Consider the following 21,235-nt stretch of genomic DNA (forward strand, 5'->3'; position numbering starts at 1 on the left):
CAAATGGCATTTCCCCTCGGGTGGCCACTTCCCACCACCCCGGTACCCTCAGGGGCCTCCCCGAGCAGGAGGCGAGCAGATGTGGACCTGTGGGCATGGAAATGGTCACTAGCAGGAAAGGATCACAGGAAGACGGTGTCACGGGTTAGGGACATGCTCAGTTACCCGCCCGGAACCCCAAAGGAAGAGAAAGCAAAGCCATGGCATGATGCTGAAACTTACCCCCCTTCTGAAGTATGAAAAGTGGACAAACCCTGAAGGCCATGGTGGTAACCAGGACCCGCTCGCCTCCCGTGGCTCCCATGGCTGCTCTCGGTGCTGCTCGAGTTGGTTTTCACCAGAGGCTTCTTGCTGTAAACTCTTGAGTCTGCTTCGAACCCGTTCAGCGGCCTCTGAGCAGGCCTGGTGCCCGCGCTTTCACGCCGGTATCCATCGTATCTGTCCTCGTAGGAAGCAGGGGGGTTTCTAGACAATTTGTATCCATGGGAAATCAGGAGGTCCTCCACACTGAACATATTGCGCTGCTTTCACTCACAGCTGTGCCATCAGGGAGCTCTCTCCAGCAGGACCCATCACTGGAAGAAAAAAAAATCACACAAACAAACTGCTTTAAGCACGGGAAGGCATCCTTCATCAGCCGGTGGGCTGCTGGCTCAGGCCGGCTCACCGACGGATCCAGCACTCATTGCAGCTTTCAGATCTCCTCCAAACCCTTGCACCAGAGGTAAACCCACTGTTTGACTCAGGCGTCTGCTTCAAAACCAGCTTTCCTCTGGCGTGCTCTGTAAGCCAGGAGGAGGGGACGGGTTAGAAGGCAAGCCGCCTCTCCCAGCAGCTCTGCATATTCCAATTAAGAAGAAATGTTCACATGGAGGACAATGTATGCATGAGAACAAAAAGTCATTATGCGACCACATGAGAAACCCAGGTAATGTCATGCAATACCTTAAATAGTCTATTTTACAGATTATTTTCTATTTGGCCTAGGCTGACCTGCTGGAAACCAGTAATTCTCAACTAGAATGACACGAAGCCTAAAGTTTCGAGCGTGCTCTATTTTTACAGCAGGCTTTCCCTGCGAAAAAACGACTGAAATCAAGCTGAGGTGCCTGTGTCTGTTGTGTCTCAGTGATTCCCAATCCAAGGTTTTTCTCCCCAGTGACAGTCCTCAGTTCAGGACTCCAGCAGAGCTTCAGCAAACTGCATTAGCTGGCCAGAAACAATCTCTGTTGTCCGTGCCCCCCTCGCTGCTAGTTATGGCGATTACAGAAAACCCATTCTTCCGTAGTTTTAAAATGCCCGGGAGGTGTTCGTCTATTCTGCAGGTCGTGCACAGCAAGGGACTGACCTGGAGATACTCCTCCGGGCTTGAACTGCATTACCAAAAAGAAAAAGTGCACAAATGAGAAGTGAAACACGCAGAAATAGACTTGTTATGTAAAACATAAACCACTCCAGAGGGTTTTTGCTGCGTAAGGACTTCATCTGGCACACCTGGTGAGCGGTGTGTGTCCTTCAAAGCAGCAGGTCCACCTGAGGGACAGGAGCCCAGCACTAGCAGCCACCCAAAAGGAGATCGTCTCTGCAAAGATCACGAAAAACAAAGCGTGTTTTATACACAGGGCTCTAAGGCTCTTCTTGGGCGAGAGGTAAGGGAGAGCCCTCTTCACTGCTATTAACAATAATTTGGATGGAGCAACTGCCGGGACGGCTGCTGCGCATTTATTAGGGCTAAACCTCTCGGGCTGCCTACCCACAGAAGCCGATGGGTTGCCTTAGTACCTAAACCAGTTTCTGTGGCGCAGTGCTCCACGTACTGCAGCCACCTTGCAGCTCTCCAGCTTTATCCCCATCCCCTTATTGCTCACGCCCTGTCTGCTGGGTCCAGCCCCCTGCGTGGCTCCAGGCGTGTGGAGAGCCCCTGGAGAGCACCAGGGCAGCCCACGGTGTGGAAAAGCAGTGTTTTAAGGCAGAAAAACACGCACGTTTTAAATGCAGAGCCACGATTTAGCTGGTAACCTGCAAGGCTGCAGAAGTGGCTTTGCAGCCTGCGAGCCTGCTTAGCATTGAAACCGGTTTGTCTCTGGAGCTTAATGAATCTCTTCCCTTTTCACGCAGGCAGCGCTACACACCCTTTAAAAACAGAGGAATAAAGCTCTGCGCCGAAAATATTTGAGGAGTCTCCCTTGCTAGGACAGGACTCCAAATTCTCAGTGAGTGCTCTGGGTATCGGAGCCAGCAAGCAGGCAGAAAGCAGGGAGGAGCAGGACCCTTCCCTGCTGGAGGGGAGGGAAGGCTTTGTGGTTTATTTTTGAGTGCTGACCTAAAAAGCTGATTTTCCATCCTCCCCCTGCCCTGGACCGTGCGAGGAGCCAGGTAGGAGCAGAGCAAGAGGAACAGCTGGCTGCTAGAGCTGCTCAGCCTCTAATGAGAGGAAGATCCGATGTGACTACCAGGGACGGCAGAAAGCCCATCGCAGGTGCAAGGAAGAAATGTGCTTTTCCTGCTATTATTGTCAGGCTGGAGCACGGCTTAACCCCCTCACTGCCTCCTGCTGCAGCCACAGGGACATCGGGGAGGCAAAGGCAAAGGGACAAGGAACCCCCAGCCGTGGGGCTCACTCTGATCCCCTTTTTGGTGAGGAGGAGCAAAGCTCACAGGACATCAACCCTGTCAGCACCCGATGCCCACAGGGACACCGGGCATCTTTCCAAAACTGGCTGCAGCGCTGGGACACTCTTCCCACCCTCCTTTAGATAAATAAATCTAAAAAAAAAGCTAAAATCAAAGGGATCGGACCGGCAGGAGTAGCAAAACCATGGCTGTGGTGCCGTCCTGTAAATAATCCGTGAGACTGGGCCAAAGAGTAAAGGCTGCGCAGAGCTTCTAATTCGAGGCAAGATCAACAAGGCTGCAAAACAGTTTGTTTTTCCAGCGCTCAGTTGTTTTGTTTGCCAATGACATCAGTGCTTTTCTGATAGGGTTTGCTTCCTGAGGATGCCTGCTATCTTGCCAGGGTTTCCGACTTGTCCCCGTCAGCCGGTACAGCCCCGCACCGAGCTGCAAACCGGGGCCAAGCTTTTCTCTGGAAACTTCTTCACGGTGCTGTCAGATGGAGAGGAGCGAGCGCGGGCTGAGCTGCGGAAATCTGCGTGGCCTGTGTGCCACTGAGCCCTCTGTGGCCTTCAGGGCAGGCTCTCGGCGTGCTCCTTCGCTTGGTGCTGATCCTGAGGGAGCACCCACGCAGTTCAGCAGGATGCCAGAAGGGACAGGGAAGTGGCCCGGAGCTGGCTGCCCTCTGTAACACCTCTCCCTCCCTCTTGTTACTTCAAGTGGAAGGTGGCAACCCTCAAACTGTTCGAACACCACCCCTGGAAGTCCTTCTTGCACCCAACTCTCCCTATTCCACCTCTGCGTCACTATTTATACTATTTTGCAAGCAATTCTGTGCAACTTGACAGAAAGGACAGTAACCTAGGGGCATTGCTCACGTTGCAAAACGAAGCGCTCAACCATCACGAATTGCCAAAATCAAGGCACCCTGAACAACCCAACGGCTTGCTGCTGGCTGTGATTTCGTGCCTCCGGGCTGCTGAAGTCTGCAGGACTCCTGCCTCTGCTGATGCACGGGGCAGGTGATGCTGTTCTTCACGGGCTTTATCCACAGCAGCTATCCAGACGCTGCTCTGAAGACGGAGCTACTAACAGGCATCTGAATTACAAAGCGTATTATCTAGATGGGTCACACATTAAGCTAGCTTATCTTCACTCACTTCTCTTAGCGTGCGCAGTGATTTTATTCTCATTTTATATCAGACACGTGCCAGACAGCAGTATTTATGTAGACAGACTAAAGTGAAAACAGCCCTCTCCGTTCTAGGAGCCCAGCCTGAAGTGGCTGCAAGCAGATTTTTCTGAAGCACAGTGTTAAAATGGAACAAGGTATGTTGAAAGCAACAAGCAAGAGGCCAAGGGGCTGCAAGTTGTGCCACGTATGGCCAGCCAGGTGCCCACACAATGAAGGAAACCATGGGGTGACCCAACAAGCTGGTTGCAGTAATTTGTCTAACTCCGTCCCTCTGCCCACCTAATCCAGCACCAACACATCTCCCTCCCACCCCAGTAGTTTCTCACCTCTCTGCACACCGCTGCCTTCATTCCCGGTTCCTTGGGAAACCGAGGAAAAGTTTCCCTGGGCAAAGCTGGGGCTGCGCAGGCACACTCTGCTCACACATCCATGGGAGCAACGAGGGCACCAGCACTGCACCAGAGGCTGTGAGATGCTGACGGATGTGAGGAAAAAAAATTTTGGGAAAATGGAGCAGCTGGAATCAGAGACAGGTCTGCTGAGAACAACATGCAGACGTCTCCGAGCCTTGTAACCATAGATCCTGCTCCTGAGCGTGATGGCACCACAGCTCTCAACCAAGAAGCTGGAAGGTTTCTTTTCTTTCCCTGTTTTAATGTGGGCAAAACAACATTCCTCCTCTCCTTCCTCCTCTCCCTAGTTTTTCTTGGGAATGGTTGAATTGGTTTGGCTGACGCTATTAGAATAAATTTAGCCTGAGAGAGACACACAACCTGAAAGTCTCAGATGAAGTGATAAAAGCCCGACAGAATACAGCAATGGAGAACAGGTTCTTGGAGTTGAAGTTACAATACTAGATGGTACTACGAGCTCAGACTAAATATAACCCTGAGCTACATCCCAGGAGAATATCCAAGCCTTTGTCCATTGTAATCTCTCCTGTTTTCTCACTCTGGTTTTGCATGTGTGCATACAAGACAGCTTATCAAAACCACACACACTCCGTGAGACGTTTACCTTGATCCTTTTGGAGAGAGATGGGGCTGCAAAGGGCAGGCTGCTTCACAGCTGAACCTGGCGTGCCGAGCCCCTGCCCTCTGCTCAGAACCACGGGTGATGTGGAAAGAGCTGGCACCACGTTTGCTTGCCGACAGACAGACGTTCAGATGGTAAAGAAGAAATTCATTAATGGAAGTCGGATGCATTCAGCTCAGTGGGCCCTAATGAAGCGCAGGCCTGGAGTAAGGAGGGAGCAGGGATGTAGGCAGAGCAGCCTCCAAGCCATTAGCAAATACCTCCTAGAAGCTCTCAGAGGATGGGCGAAGGGCGAGCATTATCTAACTTCAAACAAAACGGGGAAACAGACAGATCTGAGGTATCATAGACCAAACAGCCTGGCTTTGATACCAACTCAGACAGATTATTCAAGCCACTTGTAAATACTTCTGGTAGGTGTTGATTTATCACGGAGCAGGAGGGAGAGGGGACGAGCGTGCGGCCCAGCAGGAGCAGCGCGATTTCCAGCTCCCTGCAACCCTGCAGCTGCATCCACTCCCACATGATAAAGTCGTAAGAAAACAGAAAACACAGACTTGTCAAGAGCAAATTAAGTCTAATCAATGTAATTTTCTTCTTCAGCAGAGTTGGTAGCGTAGTGACTAGGGGGAAAATACAGAAGTTGCACGTTGGAAGGAGGAAAACTTTTGACGGATGCATGTGACAGTTTTATATGCAAAGCAGGTGAATACGATTTATGTATAAGATATTATCGTAGGTGGATATACAAATGTTCCAAATCTGCACTCAAGGAATAGTGAGTAAATTAAATGTCAGCCTGAAAAGACACACAAGGGCTCTGCCGGGGGTTTTGCTCTATTCAGTATTTCCATTAATAACTTGTAAATTAGAATAAGGATTACAATTACAAATCAGTAGGGAGTGCTACGAGCATTTTCAGAGATTACAATTAGAATAAAATCTTAATAAATTAGAGAACCTATCCGAAGTGAATGACAGATTCAACACAGGCAGGTGCAAATCACCACGCCGAAGAAGGAAGATGTGTAAGTACAAAACGGAGCGGTACTGCAAGAAGGTCTCGGGGCCTAGAGCCACACAGAAAAAAGGCATCAAGAATAGTGCAGGACTTGGCACCCAGAGGCGAGTACATCTGGAAATACCCCAGGAGGAGCACCTCATGTCAGGCTGTCCCGCTCCTCTCCGTGCCCGGCCCCGCACCCAGTCCTGGGCCCTGCCTCCAGCTGCTCCCTGCCAGCCGCTGGCAGGAGTGATAAAAGGGTTATGGAGTGTGACCCCTGGAGAAAAGGCTACAAGAAGCGGCCTTGTTTAGCCAGAGGACAAGGGAGGAGGGATTGGGGTGAGAGAATGAGACGCGATAACAGGTTTCAGAGATGTCAGGCTGCTAGCAGGCAGCGATAATCTTGTCCCGCTCCCTGCTGATGTAGGAACCTGAAGGGATTGCCTCAGCAGGCAGCACGGGAGGCTTGGGTTAGGCATCAGGAAAGACTGTCTAGCCCTGAGGATAGTCAGACACTGGGAAGCTACAAATCTCCACCAACAATGGTCTTCGAGAACAGGCTGAAGGGACATCTATCAGCAACAGCGGAAATAAAGCAGATCCTGACCTGGACACAAGGGATTTGGGACAGAAACTAAACAGTTTGACATTCCTCCACCCTCCCCCCCATCCCCAAAGGTATTGTTTTGTTGAAATGCCCCACACCTGTAATTCTGAATATTTGACTAGACGACGTATTTCTTGTTTCCCTCTTGATTCCTCAGCTGCAGCTTGCTGGCCTCCACCCTCTCCTAGGGGCCTACCCTCACACGAGCGCCATTGTGCCTCCACCACGAGCCTCATGCAGATGAGGAGGACCAGCACACGGCTCTTTGGGAAGTAAAGTCCCAAAACGAGCACAAGGCACAAGAAGCACCACACGCTGAAGGAGCTTGCACACAGAAGAGGCAGCAGATGACCTGAGAAGAGGCACAAGGACAGGACCCGACCAGAGGACTGGGGTCAGATCTGGACACACAGCACCAGACAGAGCTTCAAGGCTGTCCCCAGTACAGCCAACACCACACCAAGGGTTTCAAAGCCACTAAATGCATGATCAGCTCTGCTGACCACACGTGAAGACGTGCCACAGTCATTGCTGGGAGATAATTCAGTGTTATGGCGGCTCCACAGGCCTTCCCAAGCGAGTCTCTCTCATTCACCTCACAGAAACGAAAAAGAAATCTGTGAATTTTGTGTTTAATCCTCATTACCTATGGGCAGGAGGGTTCACATTTTTTTTCTGTAACACAGAATTCACAGAAAGGGAAAATTATAGCTCACATCCTCTCTGCAGTCTTCGAGCAAGAAGTCCTCACTGAAATCACCAAGGAGCCGAGCCAGAGAATAAATGAATGATCCAAGGTGGCTCCAATAAAATTAGGAAGTGGGGAGGAGGAGAGGAGTGAGCGTTAAAGAGTTTATCTATCTGGAAGAAGGTAGTTATTCCTGTCTTTTATCTCACTGGCACAGATGTATCAGCAAACCCACCAGGGCATGAGAGAGCACCGAGCGCCTCCTCCGCTGGGGGAGGCCGTAACGAGTGACTGCTGCTCTCCCCCTCTGCTGGGTTTCAGGTCAGGTTTTGAGGCTTGCCTTCTTGGATTTGCCAAGAAAAAATGGCACAGAGCTCGATTTATTTTTTTTAAGTGCTGTGGGTGTTTGAGTATTGGGTTCACATGATGATGAAATACGTGTCTGATGGTGCGTGGCTGGGAGGTTGGAGCTGAGCTAGTGCTGATTTTTAAATTTGCTGTAGCCTAACCCAGCGCTGACTGAGCATTCATTTGCTCAGGCTCCGAAGCATCCGAAGAGAAATAAAGGCAGAAACGGGGAGAGGAAACGTCCAGGCATGCACAGACACCACTGCTTGTGTTAGCTGGTTTTCAAAACGTCAACAGCTCGCTCCCACCAAGGACAGAGCAGCACACTGCTGCACTGAAATCCGTCCAGATTTTCTTCAGAGAAGGAGCAATTGTTAAAGAGCACTCGCTGCTACTCTGCACGGCAGATATAACGAGTTCTTAGACCAATTGGCAGCATATGGTATATTTCCCCAAATGACAGCTTTTGTTTGTCGCAAGAAGAGAACAAAACAGTACATTTATTAAACAAAGCATAATTAGCTAACTCTTTCCCTGCCCAAAAGGAGCAATAGAGAATATTTTTTAAAACCCAGACGAATGTTTCCGTGCAGTTATGACGCTTCTGTACGGCAAGATCCATCAGGGTTGTGGTGGAACAAAGCAAATGTAATCACATTTGTTGTTCACATCCTAAAATCAGGCTGCTAGGGGCTAATCATCTCACCTCAAATACCTGTGGGCAAAGTGCTAATAAGCAACTCCCACACTAAGACTGCGTGAGCTTTTTTTTTTTTTTGTAATTGATTTTTTAACAGAAACACTCCCATTTGTATAAAGCAAAAAAAAAAAAAAAAAAAAGGATGTCAATAATAACTGTATTGAATGTTTGTAAGTAAAAATTTCTAATAAGGGATCCATCACGGGGCCGAATGTCTTTGAGGTGACGGTGACATGACTTACAGAGCCTGGGCTTTGTGATCAAAAGGATTACGCACATTAGCATCCTACTAATCACAGCAGGACGGGCCGGCCCATCAGGCCAGGGCTCACGGAGGAGCGATCCGCAAACAAACACTTTCTCCCGCTCACAACCGAGGCTGGGAGCGGAGGTGCTCCAAGCTTGGCATGGTCTTCTCCTCTTTCAAAGAGATAAGGACTGTGTCTGCTGGGGTAAATAAATTCTCAGCGTAGCCTTATACGTCTGTTTGTTTACTCATTTTCAGACATTACCATCCTCTCCTGTGCTGTTATCCCTTTTATATTACCCTTGTATGTATAATTGAGTGCCCTCTCTTCTGGATTGACCCTTTGCTTCTTCCTGTATTATAGACATCTTTGATCTTCCTTTCTTGCGTCTGTGTGTCCTGCCTTGTAGTCTCAGCAGGATTTCCCCCCGACCCCTTGCACTACTAGAAAATAAAAGCCAAGTAGCACTTGAGAGCATTAGTGTTAGAAAAAAAGTAAGACAGGCACCTCTCCTGTACACTGGTAGGGTACATACAGAGGGGTGAAAGGTGGCACAGATCCTGAGCACAGAGCCCCAGGGACCAAAAAGTCCAGCAGCAAGCAGCGTGGTGGGGTAAGAGGACCTATCCTAAAGCTTCAGAAATGGCTGGTAAATTTTCCCTTCCCTTGCCCCACCATCTGAGATGGTCCAAGTTACGGCTGACAACTTCTATTAATATCCCAACTGCAATACACTTGGGCGACAAAGAGTCTGCTGCCCATTTTTGTTCTCTGCAGGCACTGCCAGTACCAGAAGAACAGCGGGTTATCTCTGTGTAGATGTGAAAAGATGCCATCCGTTCACATAGAGACCTTAACAACCACATCAAGACCACTGGAAGGCTGACCAGCCCCTTCCTTTGTCGCTGGAACCGGTGAGTAAGCTTCCCCAGCAAGCCCCAGTCCACTGGCTTTTAAAACAAAGCACAATAGCAAGGTTGCAGAAAGTGAGATAACCCTTTCCACTCAAGCAGTGAAAAACAACATCTGTTAAAAAACAAATAAACTGGTGTAATGGCTTCAGCAAGAGACCCAGAGGATTTTAGAGATGCAGCTCTTGTTTGGGTCGACACATTGTGAAAAGCAAATTACAAGAGAACAATTGTTTCATACCAAGCTCTCCCACCCCTGAACTCCCTCAAGGTTAATTAGGATGGCCTTTGGCCAAATTAATTAGAAGATCTGGACAGGACTTTGCTCTGCACTCACAACTAGTTCCAAGGTGACCGAGAAGTTCAGAAATGCATCACCTCCCAAATAAAGTCTGCTTGGCAAAAACCAAGCCCACATGTGCCATGTCATTTCTCTGGCAATCAGGAGCAATGCTTAAAAGTAACCTTTTCCTAACCAGGCGGCGAAGGGCAGAAGATTTTCTGCACCCTTCCCACTGAACAATATGCCCTTGTTTATTTTCTGTGTGCTTTTTAGGTCACAAGAGGCCAGTGAAATTATGCATCGAAAGAACAATATACCAGTGTGACATGCCACTTGACACACACGGCCAGGCAGGCTCTGAACGAGCAGTATTTTCCAGGAGCTGGCGAACACACGCTGCAGCAAGGAGAAAGCAGGAACACCACCAGGCAGAGGATGCAGAAATGGGGCTGAACCTTTGAAACAACAGCCTGAGCTGGCATTTTGCAGCACGCTGTGCCTGGTGGGACACCCTAGGGAGCATCCTGCCTCCAGGGCTAGGAGCTGCCCGGGGCAGCAGCCTGCCTTGGTCCTCTCCTTACTCCTGCTGCCCTCAGCATCCTCAGCAAAGGCGCTAGCTGGCAGGACCACACTTTTTCCTCCACGTACCTGGGCGTGCTGTATAACTGCAAGAACATGACAGGGTAGAGCAGGTCTGGCCTCGGTGATTACAAACTGGAAGCGCTGGGACAAACTGAGGCTCTCGCGGCGGCTGCATCCCTTAACTGCACAGCCCTTCTCTGTCATTAATGCCATCGTTTTCGGTCTGAAGCTGGAAGGTTGCTATTTTCCCCGTGCCTGCTCCCCACGAGCAGCAGCAGCCCTTCCGGGCAGAACCAGAACTTTTGAAGCAATGAGAAGAAAACACTGCAGCTCACGGGAAGAAGCAGAGCTGAATGCTTCTCGCAGGGCACAATTCTCACCGACACTGGCCAAGGTTTAACGCCTTGCCTGTGCGGATCAGCCTGAGCGCTCAGTTAGATCATATCTGCACTTGGGGTAACCCAACATGCAGGGTCCCCGACATAAAAAAAAAAAAAAAAAAAAAAAAAAAAAAAAAGCTATTATTCTCAACTCTTGACAAAACAGGGAAAACAAATTAAAAAACAAAAAGGAAAAAAAATATTTAATAGATGCAAGAGCCCACTGGCATGGACCTAGGGGCAGAGTGAGGCCACCCCTTGTAATCCTGAGCCCATACCCAAGTGCCATACGGGCACAGACCCCTTCTGACACCACAGTGCTGATCCCCTCCGTCACAGCAAGCGCTTTGGGACACGGAAAATGGAAACAAACCACCAGACCCCAACAACTGCCGTGCAGACACGAGCACAGACCCCTAAAGGGGAGCCTGCTGCTGCTCCCCCCTCCTGCAGCCACCCCGCACCGCGGGGACCCCTGCGGGCTGCTCCAGCCGCGCCCCTCCCCCAAACCTCCCCGGGGGAGCTGGGGGGCTGCCGGCGGACCCCCCTTTCACCGAGGGGTCCCAGCAGGTGCAGGGCGACCCCACAGGCTCCTGCAGCTCGTCCCCGAGCCCCCCCGACCCCATGCCCGTTCCCCCCCCCCCCCGGCACTCACCGCTCCGCGGCAGCCGGGAGGCGCCGAGCCTGCGGGGCCCGCCACCCGCGGCGGGGCGGGACGGGGCGGGACGGGCTGGGATGGGCTGGGACGGACTGGGACGGACTGGGATGGGCTGGGATGGGCTGGGACGGGCTGGGATGGGACGGGAGGAGCGGGGCGGAGCGGCCGCGGGAGGCCTGTGAGGAGCGGCTGAGGGAGCTGGGGGGGTTTGGGCTGGGGAAGGGGAGGCTGAGGGGAGAGCTCATTGCTCTCTGCTGCTGCCTGAAGGGAAGGGTGGGGAGCTGGGGTCGGGCTCATCTCACAGATAACCAGTGATGGGACTAGAGGGAATGGCCTCAAGTTGCGCCAGGGGAGGTGTAGGTTGGAAATGAGGAGATATTTCTGCTCAGAAAGAGCAGTCAGGCACCGGAACGGGTTGCCCAGGGAGGTGGTGGAGGCACCGTCCCTGGGGGTGTTCAAGGAAAGGTTGGACGTGGTGCTTGGGGACATGGTTTAGTGGGTGACATTGGTGGTAGAGGGATGGTTGGACCAGATAATATTGGAGGTCTTTTCCAACCTTCATGAGTCTACGACTGCAACCCACCCGGCACAAGCCCACTCACGGGGAGCTGGGGACACGTCCAGCACCTGTACATCCCTCCAGGAAGGTAAAGCAAAAGGGCCTGACCCCGGAGCCCTGCAGGGAGCACACTCCCGTGTCGGCACTTGATGGAAAATATTAACTTTCCCCGCACGGGAACGAGCTGCAGAGTCTAGCAAAGAGGGAGAGGGATCAGCACACGTCCTTCTTCAGCTGCCGCGTCTGCTGGCCTGGGCAGACCGCATGCCCAAAGGGCTCGTCCTTGCCATGGTTTTCACTGTCACATTTGGGAGCATTATTGGGTGCCTGCTTCCCCCCCTCTCCACTCCCCGTCATTTAGTCAGCCTTGAGAAACAGGTGAATCATTTGAAAATCTACTTCAGTTTAATGATGCTCTGGAAAGGGTATGTTTGTGAATCATTTACTTCAGCAATTCCTTGGGCCCGCCAACTGCTCACCATGTCTTAATTGACTTTTACCCTAGGCCATCAAAGCGCTTTACACATGTTCACGAACAGAGCCCTGTTCAATACGTGCTCTGGCGAAGAGTGGGAAAACAGGGGCTGGAAGTTCAGCGATAACTCCAGGAGCTGGGCAGGAGAGCCCAGAACCAGGTGCAGGTTCCTGGTGCCCTGCTTTCGATGTAATCATCATTGTCCTGCTTTTCTCCAGACGTCTCCTTTCACCTTCCAGCAGCGAGGCTCTGTGCCTGCAGCCACTGGCACACGAAGCATCCCCAAGGGCAGCACCGCTGGTGGCAGGGGGACCTGCAGAAGGACCCCGTGCAGCACCACCTCACCCCCCAGCCCTGCGGGGCACCTGTGCAGCTCCCGCAGCTTTGCTGGTCAGGTAGCCCTGTATTTTGCCCACAGCAAAGCCTTGTGGCTGGCAGTAAATGAGCAGAAAGACTGGGTTTTGTCAGAGCACAGCTTCATGTGGGCGTGATGGTAGCACAGGTTTCTGTCAAAGAGGCCTTGCTGGCACTAGTTAAGGTTATTTATTATTTAAATATCTTGACGCTGACAGGCAAATTGGGAGGTGTTTTTTTAATACCTGTCTCTACTGTCTTGTATGAAAAAATAAATAAAAATTCAGGATGATTTCCTCATCTGCATGGCTGCAGCTCGGGGCTGTTTGCTTGGCTGTAAGAGACAGTCCTGCTGACATCCCTCCTTCCCGAGCCCAAACCTCCCTGTTGGGGGTTAGGACACAGTGCAAGTGCTGTAGCACTGGGAGCTGGTGGGGGGCACCAGCTGGAGCGGCCCCTCTGGAGGAGGAAGCCTGTGTCATGTTCTGAACAATGTCAACGTGAAGGGAAGGGTCATGTCCTTGCCCTCGGGAGTTCACTGCCTGCAGAGAGCACGGTAAAAGCACACAACGCAGCACACCCCAAAGCCAGGTGCTGTTTGCATCTCTGTGTTTGGGGGTATTTTTGTTGTTCCTCTTCTGAGGGTACGTGGTGGGCTGCAAAGGGAGGTGCAGCCCTTGAAGGAAGGCACTTCTGCAAACTCATTAGGAGTCCTGCACTCTCCGGAGGTTGCCTTAAAGTCAAAAGGCCTTGAAATGAGAAACAGCTTTCCTCCTAAAACAAAGAGAACAGCCACCTGTGCTTCTGGCTCTCCTGTTACAGAGAAAAGCCTGAAAACACGACCTGGACGTAGCCCTGCGGCCTGACACCAGAAAGCAAATCGCATCGTTTTCAAGATGATCTGGGCATTCTCTCAGGCTGGATTCACAATTAGCGACTGTGAACAGCTGCAGCCCCAAATCCCACGTAAGGGGGGCTGAGCAGAGGATTGGTGTGTGGCATGAAGACACGGGACTGTGTCTCGTGTCTCGAGCTGGGGAGCTCCGAGTGCTGTGCTGGGCTCTGCCCCTCCACGGAAATGTGGCTTTTGGGGACTTTTTTGCCCCTCCTGCATCTTGCCCTCAGCCTGCTAGCGAGGAGACTCTTGGGGCAGATGGAGCTTCTGGTTTTTCCCCAGCTCAGTGCCCAGATCGGTGGGGTCATGGTCTCACTCAGGTGGAGAATGGTAAGGATGCTTGGAGAAAGGCAAAGATGAGGAAAAGCAGAGGAGGGAGGAAAGCAATTCTGCTTTTTTTGTGTGTGATGGCAGTAAATGTGCATGGCTGGTGGAGCACTGCTCCCCTGCAAAGCCCATGGTCCTGTGGAGATGTTCCTATCCTGGCTCTTTCTGGAGAAGGGGACCACAGTCGGACCTTCTTCTGTTTGGCACTCCCAACCTAAAACAGCTGTAAGAACTAAATGTGCCTGTGAGAGAAACACACATGTACAATTGGGGGCTGCAGAAGAGAAAAGAGCCCTGAAGCCTCTGGCACAGGGCTCGGCCACTGAGGGCTCTTGAGGTGGGTGAAAATCATGGAAAACAGGAATGTACAAACGCGGGAGAGGCAGGCCAGATGGGGGAAATACAGATGGATTCATGTGCAGGGAGGGGAAAAGGAAAAACACGGTGCACGCTGCACACCGGCCAGCTCCTCAGCCCCAGCGCTGCTGCTGGCCGTGGCTGTGTGATGAGTGAATGGGAAATTCTGGTCTGCTCGGTGCAAGTTATTGCTGCTTTATGCCTTTATAATTCGCCCTGGCCTGAACGCCTCCCTCGCCAGGACTCCTCTGTGCTTTGTGTCCCATCATCAGCACTGCTGCTCAGGGCCAGGGCTGTCCTGCCATCCCTACCTAGCTTGTTGCAAGCTTTCAGCCTTGTATCTTTAAATGATCTTGTGTCAGTGATTTTACCTCGAGGTCAACCAGATTCCATAAGATTTTGGTGTGGTTTTAAGTGACTAGGTACATTAATTATTCCCCGAAACGCAGTAACAGCATTTGTCTTAGGTCCAGTTGCTGGGGATGTATTTAGGAACACACGCTGAAATCACCACATACCTGAAGTTTACCATAACTAACTAGCCACAGATGTGCTATTAAAACCCTGCTTATTTTTTTCCTCTTGTCCGTCCTATAGGGCACGTTACAGCCATGATATACGAAACTTTCTTAGAACAGATGCTATTCATAAACAAAACAGATATTACACTTTTGCAAGAAAACACAAGTAATGTCACATTACTCCTCCCGCCAGTAATCACCTGTTTATAGAATTGGCACCTCTTCAGTTTGGAACAGAGGAGCTTCAGATATTTTATAGCTCCATCAAGGGAAACACTAAGCATTGCCATGGAGAGGAGAATGTTTTTGTTTGTCCTCCGTACTTCTTTAGCTGTATTTTGAGCTGATATTTGGGGATTCAATTCCTTAACTACTTCACCACTTCCTAAGTGTCCCAGAGCAGTGGGTCAGTGCACTGCTGGCATGTAGTTTCCTTTAGATATAAGGACTAAGTGAGCATCTGTATGACACCCAAATGTATGTTGGAGGTTAGAAAACATGGATAAAAAAATAAAAATAAAAAAGTAATTAACCCAGAAGAACCGTACATACACACTGTGTGTGAAGACACCTGAACGTTGAGAAGGCTGCTGAAGAGGTTGAGGCGTGGCACGCAAATTACCCTTCAAATTTTAGCTGTTTTACATTTGGGAAAATTAGGTAGTGTTTCTAAAACTTTTGAAGTGCTAAATATTGTTAAAACAATCCTTGCAGCTCTTTCATTCAAGGACTTGGCTTGGGGTGCTCGGGAAATATGAATGAGCTTCTCATCACAACACCCCGGAGAGGTGGGAAGTTCTGACAGGAATTGCTCCCATCACCCAGACGGGGAACACAACTGCTAGGCCTAATTTTTCAGAAGAGCCTTCTGACTAAAGTATTTGTACAGTCGTTCAGCTGAAAAGCTCTCAAGAAAGGCTGGGAGCTCTAGCAGGCCTCCTGGGAAGGTGTTGGGGATGGAGAAGAGGCTGGAGAAAGCAGGGGTGGATAGAAGGGGAATAGTTGTGTGATAGCAAAGAATATTGGTGCTGGATCCGGCCTACTTTTCCTAGTTTAAAATTTGGATGCCCACTGCCCTACCGAAGGCTGATCCTTGCCTTAGTTCAATATAAGTAATAGGGATTTGATGCCTTAAGTACAAGGGTATACAAACAGTACACTACAGACACTATTGCATCTCTGCTGATGCCCACAAGGGCTTTGATGGCCACATCATCGTTTCTGGTAATGATCCACGTGTCGCTCATTAGGGAGTGAAGTCTTGCAGACGAGGTCACGGCTGAGAACAGACATTTGAGAGGTATACAACAGAGAAGTGGTCTTTTTGCAAGCATGGGACAGGTTTTAGCTGTATTTCTCTAGTCAAAACGCAGAGGTTAGCAAGGGCTGTGATCCCACTGACATCACCGTGGAATATTCTGATGAAAGCATGCTTCAAATAAAGTAAAAGAAGAACGGGCTCTGGTTGGATCTCATATTTTACCACAAGATCTTGATGGTGTGAATGCCCACTTCACTGTTACTTGGGGTGCTTGGCTGCTCCCAGCCACACTCAGCAGCCCCCAGGGTTATGCCTGATATCCAGTGCTGGTCTGGGCAAGCAGTTGGGTGCACCCTGTCCTCTCACGGAGTTTTTCACCACAGCACTGTCCAACTGTGACACCAGATTCACTGTGGGGAGGTCAGATGGTGACCTATTGGCTTCATGGGGAAGGCTGAGAGCAAATTCAGGTTGCCCACAGGCATCAGCTGAAGATCCTTTGCCTTTTCATGAAGCTAATTACAAAGCTACCTTGAAAAAAAAAAAAAAAAAAAAAAAAAAAAAAGCAATTCATCTTCAGAACAGCTGCAAAATTGTTCTTAGCAGCATAAATAATTTAACTCACAAGGACACAGCGTGTGTGTGCTGAGCAGCTCTTTATCTGGGAGAGCGGAGGCTGAAGTAGTGGGGCACCTGATGGAAGGGACGCACACGAGGTGGGGTGATAAAAACATGCAAAATAACATAGAAACAGGACAGGTAGTTTGGGAATGTCTCCTCCCTTTCCTGAACATACACATATAAACAGTTAGCTGGAAGATGGCAAATCCTGTACTGATGTAGGGATTTGGACGTATTTCTGCTGCATGTAGTTAGGCTGTGGCAGTCACTGCTTGAAGATACAACCGAAGCCCTGGGGTTCGTAAGGAGCAAATGAAAAACACATACAGGCAACAAAAGAACCCATGGTTGCAGCAGTAAATATCAAGAAGCAGAGTCTGGAGGGGCTGCGCTCTGCCGTAAGCCCTTCCCCAAGGACCACAGGTTCACACTGGGGAACATCACGGAAATAGTGCATTTTAATACCAAACCACAGCACACAATAAAATGGCTCTTGCTGTAAATGTTCTGCGGCATCTTTCCTATTAGTTCCATAAGGATTTAAATAATAGCTATTTAACTTCAGCTCACCAACTCCAGCCTTCAGCTGTGGCAGCATTACATTTTCAAAGGGCAGCACTGCCCTTTCTGAAATACTGCCTCCCTGCCACGGAGCTACACGAGCTCGTTTTATGAGATACCAAGGGCAGAAAACTGGGCTATTTTATTTTATTTTATTTTATTTTATTTTATTTTATTTTATTTTATTTTATTTTATTTTATTTTATTTTATTTTATTTTGCTGTAGAAGAAGCTTGGCATGGTGGCAGGGGCGGGAGCATGACGCCGGGCTGCCTGTAAGGGGACGACTCACAGAGTTCAGCAAGAGTTTGCAAGACCCCTTCGTGCCAGGCCGTTCCCACAAAAAGCCTCACCCAAAAAGCTGAAATTACAGTCTGTTAAAGAGAAAAATATATATATATTTGAGAATGGCTTGTAATTTTTGAGCCAGAAGAGCTATGTTTATCTCCCAGAGAACAGCCCCTTGAAGGCACGGGGTTCGCTCGGGGTTGAAGGCCCAGTTGAAGGCCCAGCAGAAAGGCCGCAGAGGGATGGATTTTGGACATGGAGCACAAGGAATCTGTCTCCTTGGGGCAGGCCACTGTGGTTATCTAGCTGATATACTCCAGGATGGTGCGGCTTTCTGTATCCAAACACATCTTGACACGGGAGATTACACAGATCCCCGGGCTCTGGAGGGCGGCCAGGGCAGCGCAGCCGCCCCACGCAGCTCTCTGTGAGGGGAGCAGGCAGGGGCACAGCGGGGGTTTGTTATCAGGGAGCAGAGACCTGTCACTCTGATGTGCCGGGGGGTGAAGGGATTAGGGCTCAAATCCATTCTTAATAGAAAAATCTTTTCCAAGCGCCTGCCTTGAAGCTGTGAAATCACCTCAGGAGAGTGCTGTTATCTGTGGGGGCAGCACGGGCCCACCTCTGCGTCAAGTGCGGGTCCGAAATAGAAAAACATAGCTGCATAAAGCATCCCCGTGGCACAGAGGCATGCTCAACAAGCTGCTTTCCTTCCCCCTCACTCCCACCGGGGTACAGGTTTAGATGTGAGTGGGGTCTGTAGACCCACAGTGATAAACTTGCCTTGTGCTTGTGTAGTTTGTTCCTGCAGCTAACTCTTACTCACTCTCGTATTGTTTTGCAGGAGTGTTCGCACTTACTCAAATACTGCTCTCATCCCCGTTTCCTAACTGGTGTCCACTTGCATTGGACTGGAGAGGAGACACTTCTTCAAGGAAAGTATTCATGCCCAGAACTTTCTGAGCAACATTATGGAAACACAATTTGGCTTGATAACCTGCTAAATTACAACAACCGTGCAAAAGCATCACAGCACCAGCAGCAGAACATACGCCTGCACCATAAAGGGTTGCAGGTGTGTAGGGGATGTATTGTAGCATGGAAGTCTTTGAAGTCTATTAATTTCTTACGCAGTCTTGTGGAAGCTGATACTGATATTACAAATAAGTTTTGTTTGGAAGGTGAGGAAGTCCAAGCTCTCATGCTAAATGCTTTTCTTGTTGAGCCGAACTCTCTGTCTGTACAGCACCAGAGGGAAAATGGAGCCAGGCACCAAAATAATAAAAAAACATTAATTGGGCAAAGCCTCATTCAGATTAATCAAAAGGCATCCGTGTGCATTTTACTAGGTTGTCTTGGCTTGAGGCTGCCTCCTGTACAACTTATGCAGCCTGTCTGAGTCACCAGAGGGCTTTTAGACTCATCAGTGGAGATTACACCTATACTTACGCTGTATTTTCTCTATTGCTGATCAGAAACAACCACCACGGAAGCCTTAATTTGTCACATCCTGTCTTCCACGGGCTGAAGCTTCACCCCCTGTATTTTGGCAGGCCGCAGGGCAGCACAGAAGTGTCACACAGCCTCGCATCAGGAGGCAGGCCGTGCAAAGACTGGGACCAGTTACACCACACACCCTTCAATCACACTGCCAGCCTGTCCCAACCCGGTCATCCCCACAGACAAGTCCCCACTCTGGTGGGTCCCATGTCCCCTTCCCAGACAGCAGGGACCTCACAAGACCTCGCTTCACCTCCCAAGTATTGCAAAGACCTGGATCTAGAAGGAGACCCTTAGTTCAGGCTGGTTTTGAGAGCCTTGTTTGTCCGCAGCGGGCTCTGGGAGAAAAGCAGCCAGTCGGCCTCTGAATGAGCTGTCTGAAAGGAGACTAAGCACTCCCAGGCACATGCAGCTATAGTCGGGCAGACAACATCGGGCAAAGCTGAATCGCATCCACTACAAGGAGAAAATTGAAATGGAAATGAGTCGTCTTACTTCAGCTCTGCCTTTTGTTGTGCCCCGCAGGCAGCGTGCACCTGTGACTGTGTGTCCTCCAAAGTCAGCGTACACGCGTCCCGAGTGACAGAAGGTAAGCTTTGCCATCTATTTCCCCTCTTTACCAGAAGATTTTCTGTTCTCTTTCTGCTTAATGTGAGCTCTGTGGTCATGAGCAGCACCACAAACCCTGTAAGCATTTGACAGGCCTCGGGAGGGAGGTGTAAGAGCGAGTCCCAAAGCTCAGGGCATAGCTCAGCTCCTTCCAAGTGACGTCTCTATATTTAAGGAAGGAGGCACACAATCACTACAGAAACAATGCTGCTTTACACTGCTGTCCTCTACCTGCTCACCAATTTCAGCACAAAGTCAGCGGGAGCTTTCTGGAGCGCTCCGGGCTGATGGTGTGGCAGCAAAGGCAGCGAGGAAAGCGCTGCTGAGGGGAGTTTCCTTGTAGAAGCGATGAAGGAAACGGCTTGGGGCAATGGCACCATAACTCAGGGCAGCTGGTTCTGCACCGATCGTTTGTTCGCAACCTAGGATACGTTAGAAGAGCAGCTCGGAGCATTTGTGCTGCTGCTTATCCCCTGACCAGGCTGTTGTTAAAGCTAATGCAGCGCTCACTCAATGAAGTGTTTGGGATGAGGTCCAAAAAAGCACTTAGGTGCCTAAATCCAAGGCAGCAATTCGCAGCTGCCTAAGGACTTAGGTTCTCCCTTTTGTACGCCCCTTCCCAGAACTCCTTTAAAAACCTGGACTTCTGCAAGGGGGTGGCTGTAGGTGCTGCTGTCTTAGCAGGGCTTGGCCACCACAACCTGCCTCTCCAGGGGAAGGTGGCCACCTTCAGGGGCTCTCTGATGCCCTGTGGGCTCTGAGTCCAAGCTGCTTTTGCTCAAACCTTGGCTGGTGCTGCTCATCCCTGTAGGTGTCCAAACCAACCTCCAACTCCCTGTGCAGGATCCAAATAGAAGTCCTTCTGATGTTGCCCTCTTTACTGAGGGCTTGGAAGGAGAAGTTGGAGCCAGGTGGACTCTGCAGTCCAGTGTGCGTGGAGGCTGCGTGGAGGTCATGGGATGCCAGGCTCAAAGCCACTTGTACCACAACCCATCAATAAAGCTATACAAGAACAGCATAAAGTCACTCCTAACAAGATATAAAAATCCCCCATTAACAAACTCTTCTACTACGTTGCCAAGTATGTCTGTCCACGTGCCTCTTTCCTCAAGACAGGGCTCAAAATAGCAACAGAAATTTGGTTATTGAACTCCAGTGACTGACAGGGAGCACGAGAGACCGTAGCTGCTATTCTGCTACGGTGTATTCATTCTGCTCCTGAAAAAGTCAATTACCTCTCAGGAAACTCTTTGGAGAAATGGAGAGCCGAGCTGCTTGTGCTGCGAACTCATTAGCGGGGATGGCAGCACGCCGTCCCGCAGCCCGAGTATCTGTTTGGGTGATCTGACAGAAACCTCTCAGCCTTGTTCATGTCTTTTGCTGTGAGATCGTTAAGCTTTGCCAGGTTTCTCCTCTCATCTGATAAAGCAGTTAGGGTCTGTGTAGCAGACGCTCGCACGTTTCAGATCTGTGTCTCAGGTAGGGCTCGACACGCAGAAGCTGGTTTTCTCATTAAGCCCTTCAGTTAACGCAGTTTACTTAAACCCACGTTGGACTGTAAAAGGCATAATCGATATAACACGTTGACTCCTGATGAGGTAAGGGAGGGGCTGTAACAACCTAGCAGATGAGCTGATCTGATAGCTCGTAAATTTG

General features: G+C 50.1%; 1 protein-coding gene across 3 annotated transcripts in view; it reads right to left on the bottom strand.

Moving 5' to 3' along the window:
• Positions 1-21,235, bottom strand: part of JCAD (junctional cadherin 5 associated) — a 53,957-nt gene that overhangs the window by 16,528 nt on the left and 16,194 nt on the right. Inside the window, exons 1-2 of one of the 3 annotated variants that reach the window (XM_084511121.1) lie at positions 11,249-11,321; positions 223-575 (exon numbers count right to left, since the gene is read on the bottom strand). In XM_084511121.1, the coding sequence (XP_084367247.1) occupies positions 223-515 (293 nt within the window). In that variant the 5' untranslated portion in view covers positions 516-575; positions 11,249-11,321. Of the gene's footprint in view, positions 1-222; positions 576-10,279; positions 10,488-11,248; positions 11,322-21,235 lie in introns of those variants that run through there. The other 2 variants (XM_084511123.1, XM_084511122.1) reach the window with 2 other exon arrangements.

Source organism: Aythya ferina, assembly GCF_964211825.1.
Source record: "Aythya ferina genome assembly, chromosome: 2".
NCBI classification, from domain to species: Eukaryota; Metazoa; Chordata; class Aves; order Anseriformes; family Anatidae; genus Aythya; species Aythya ferina.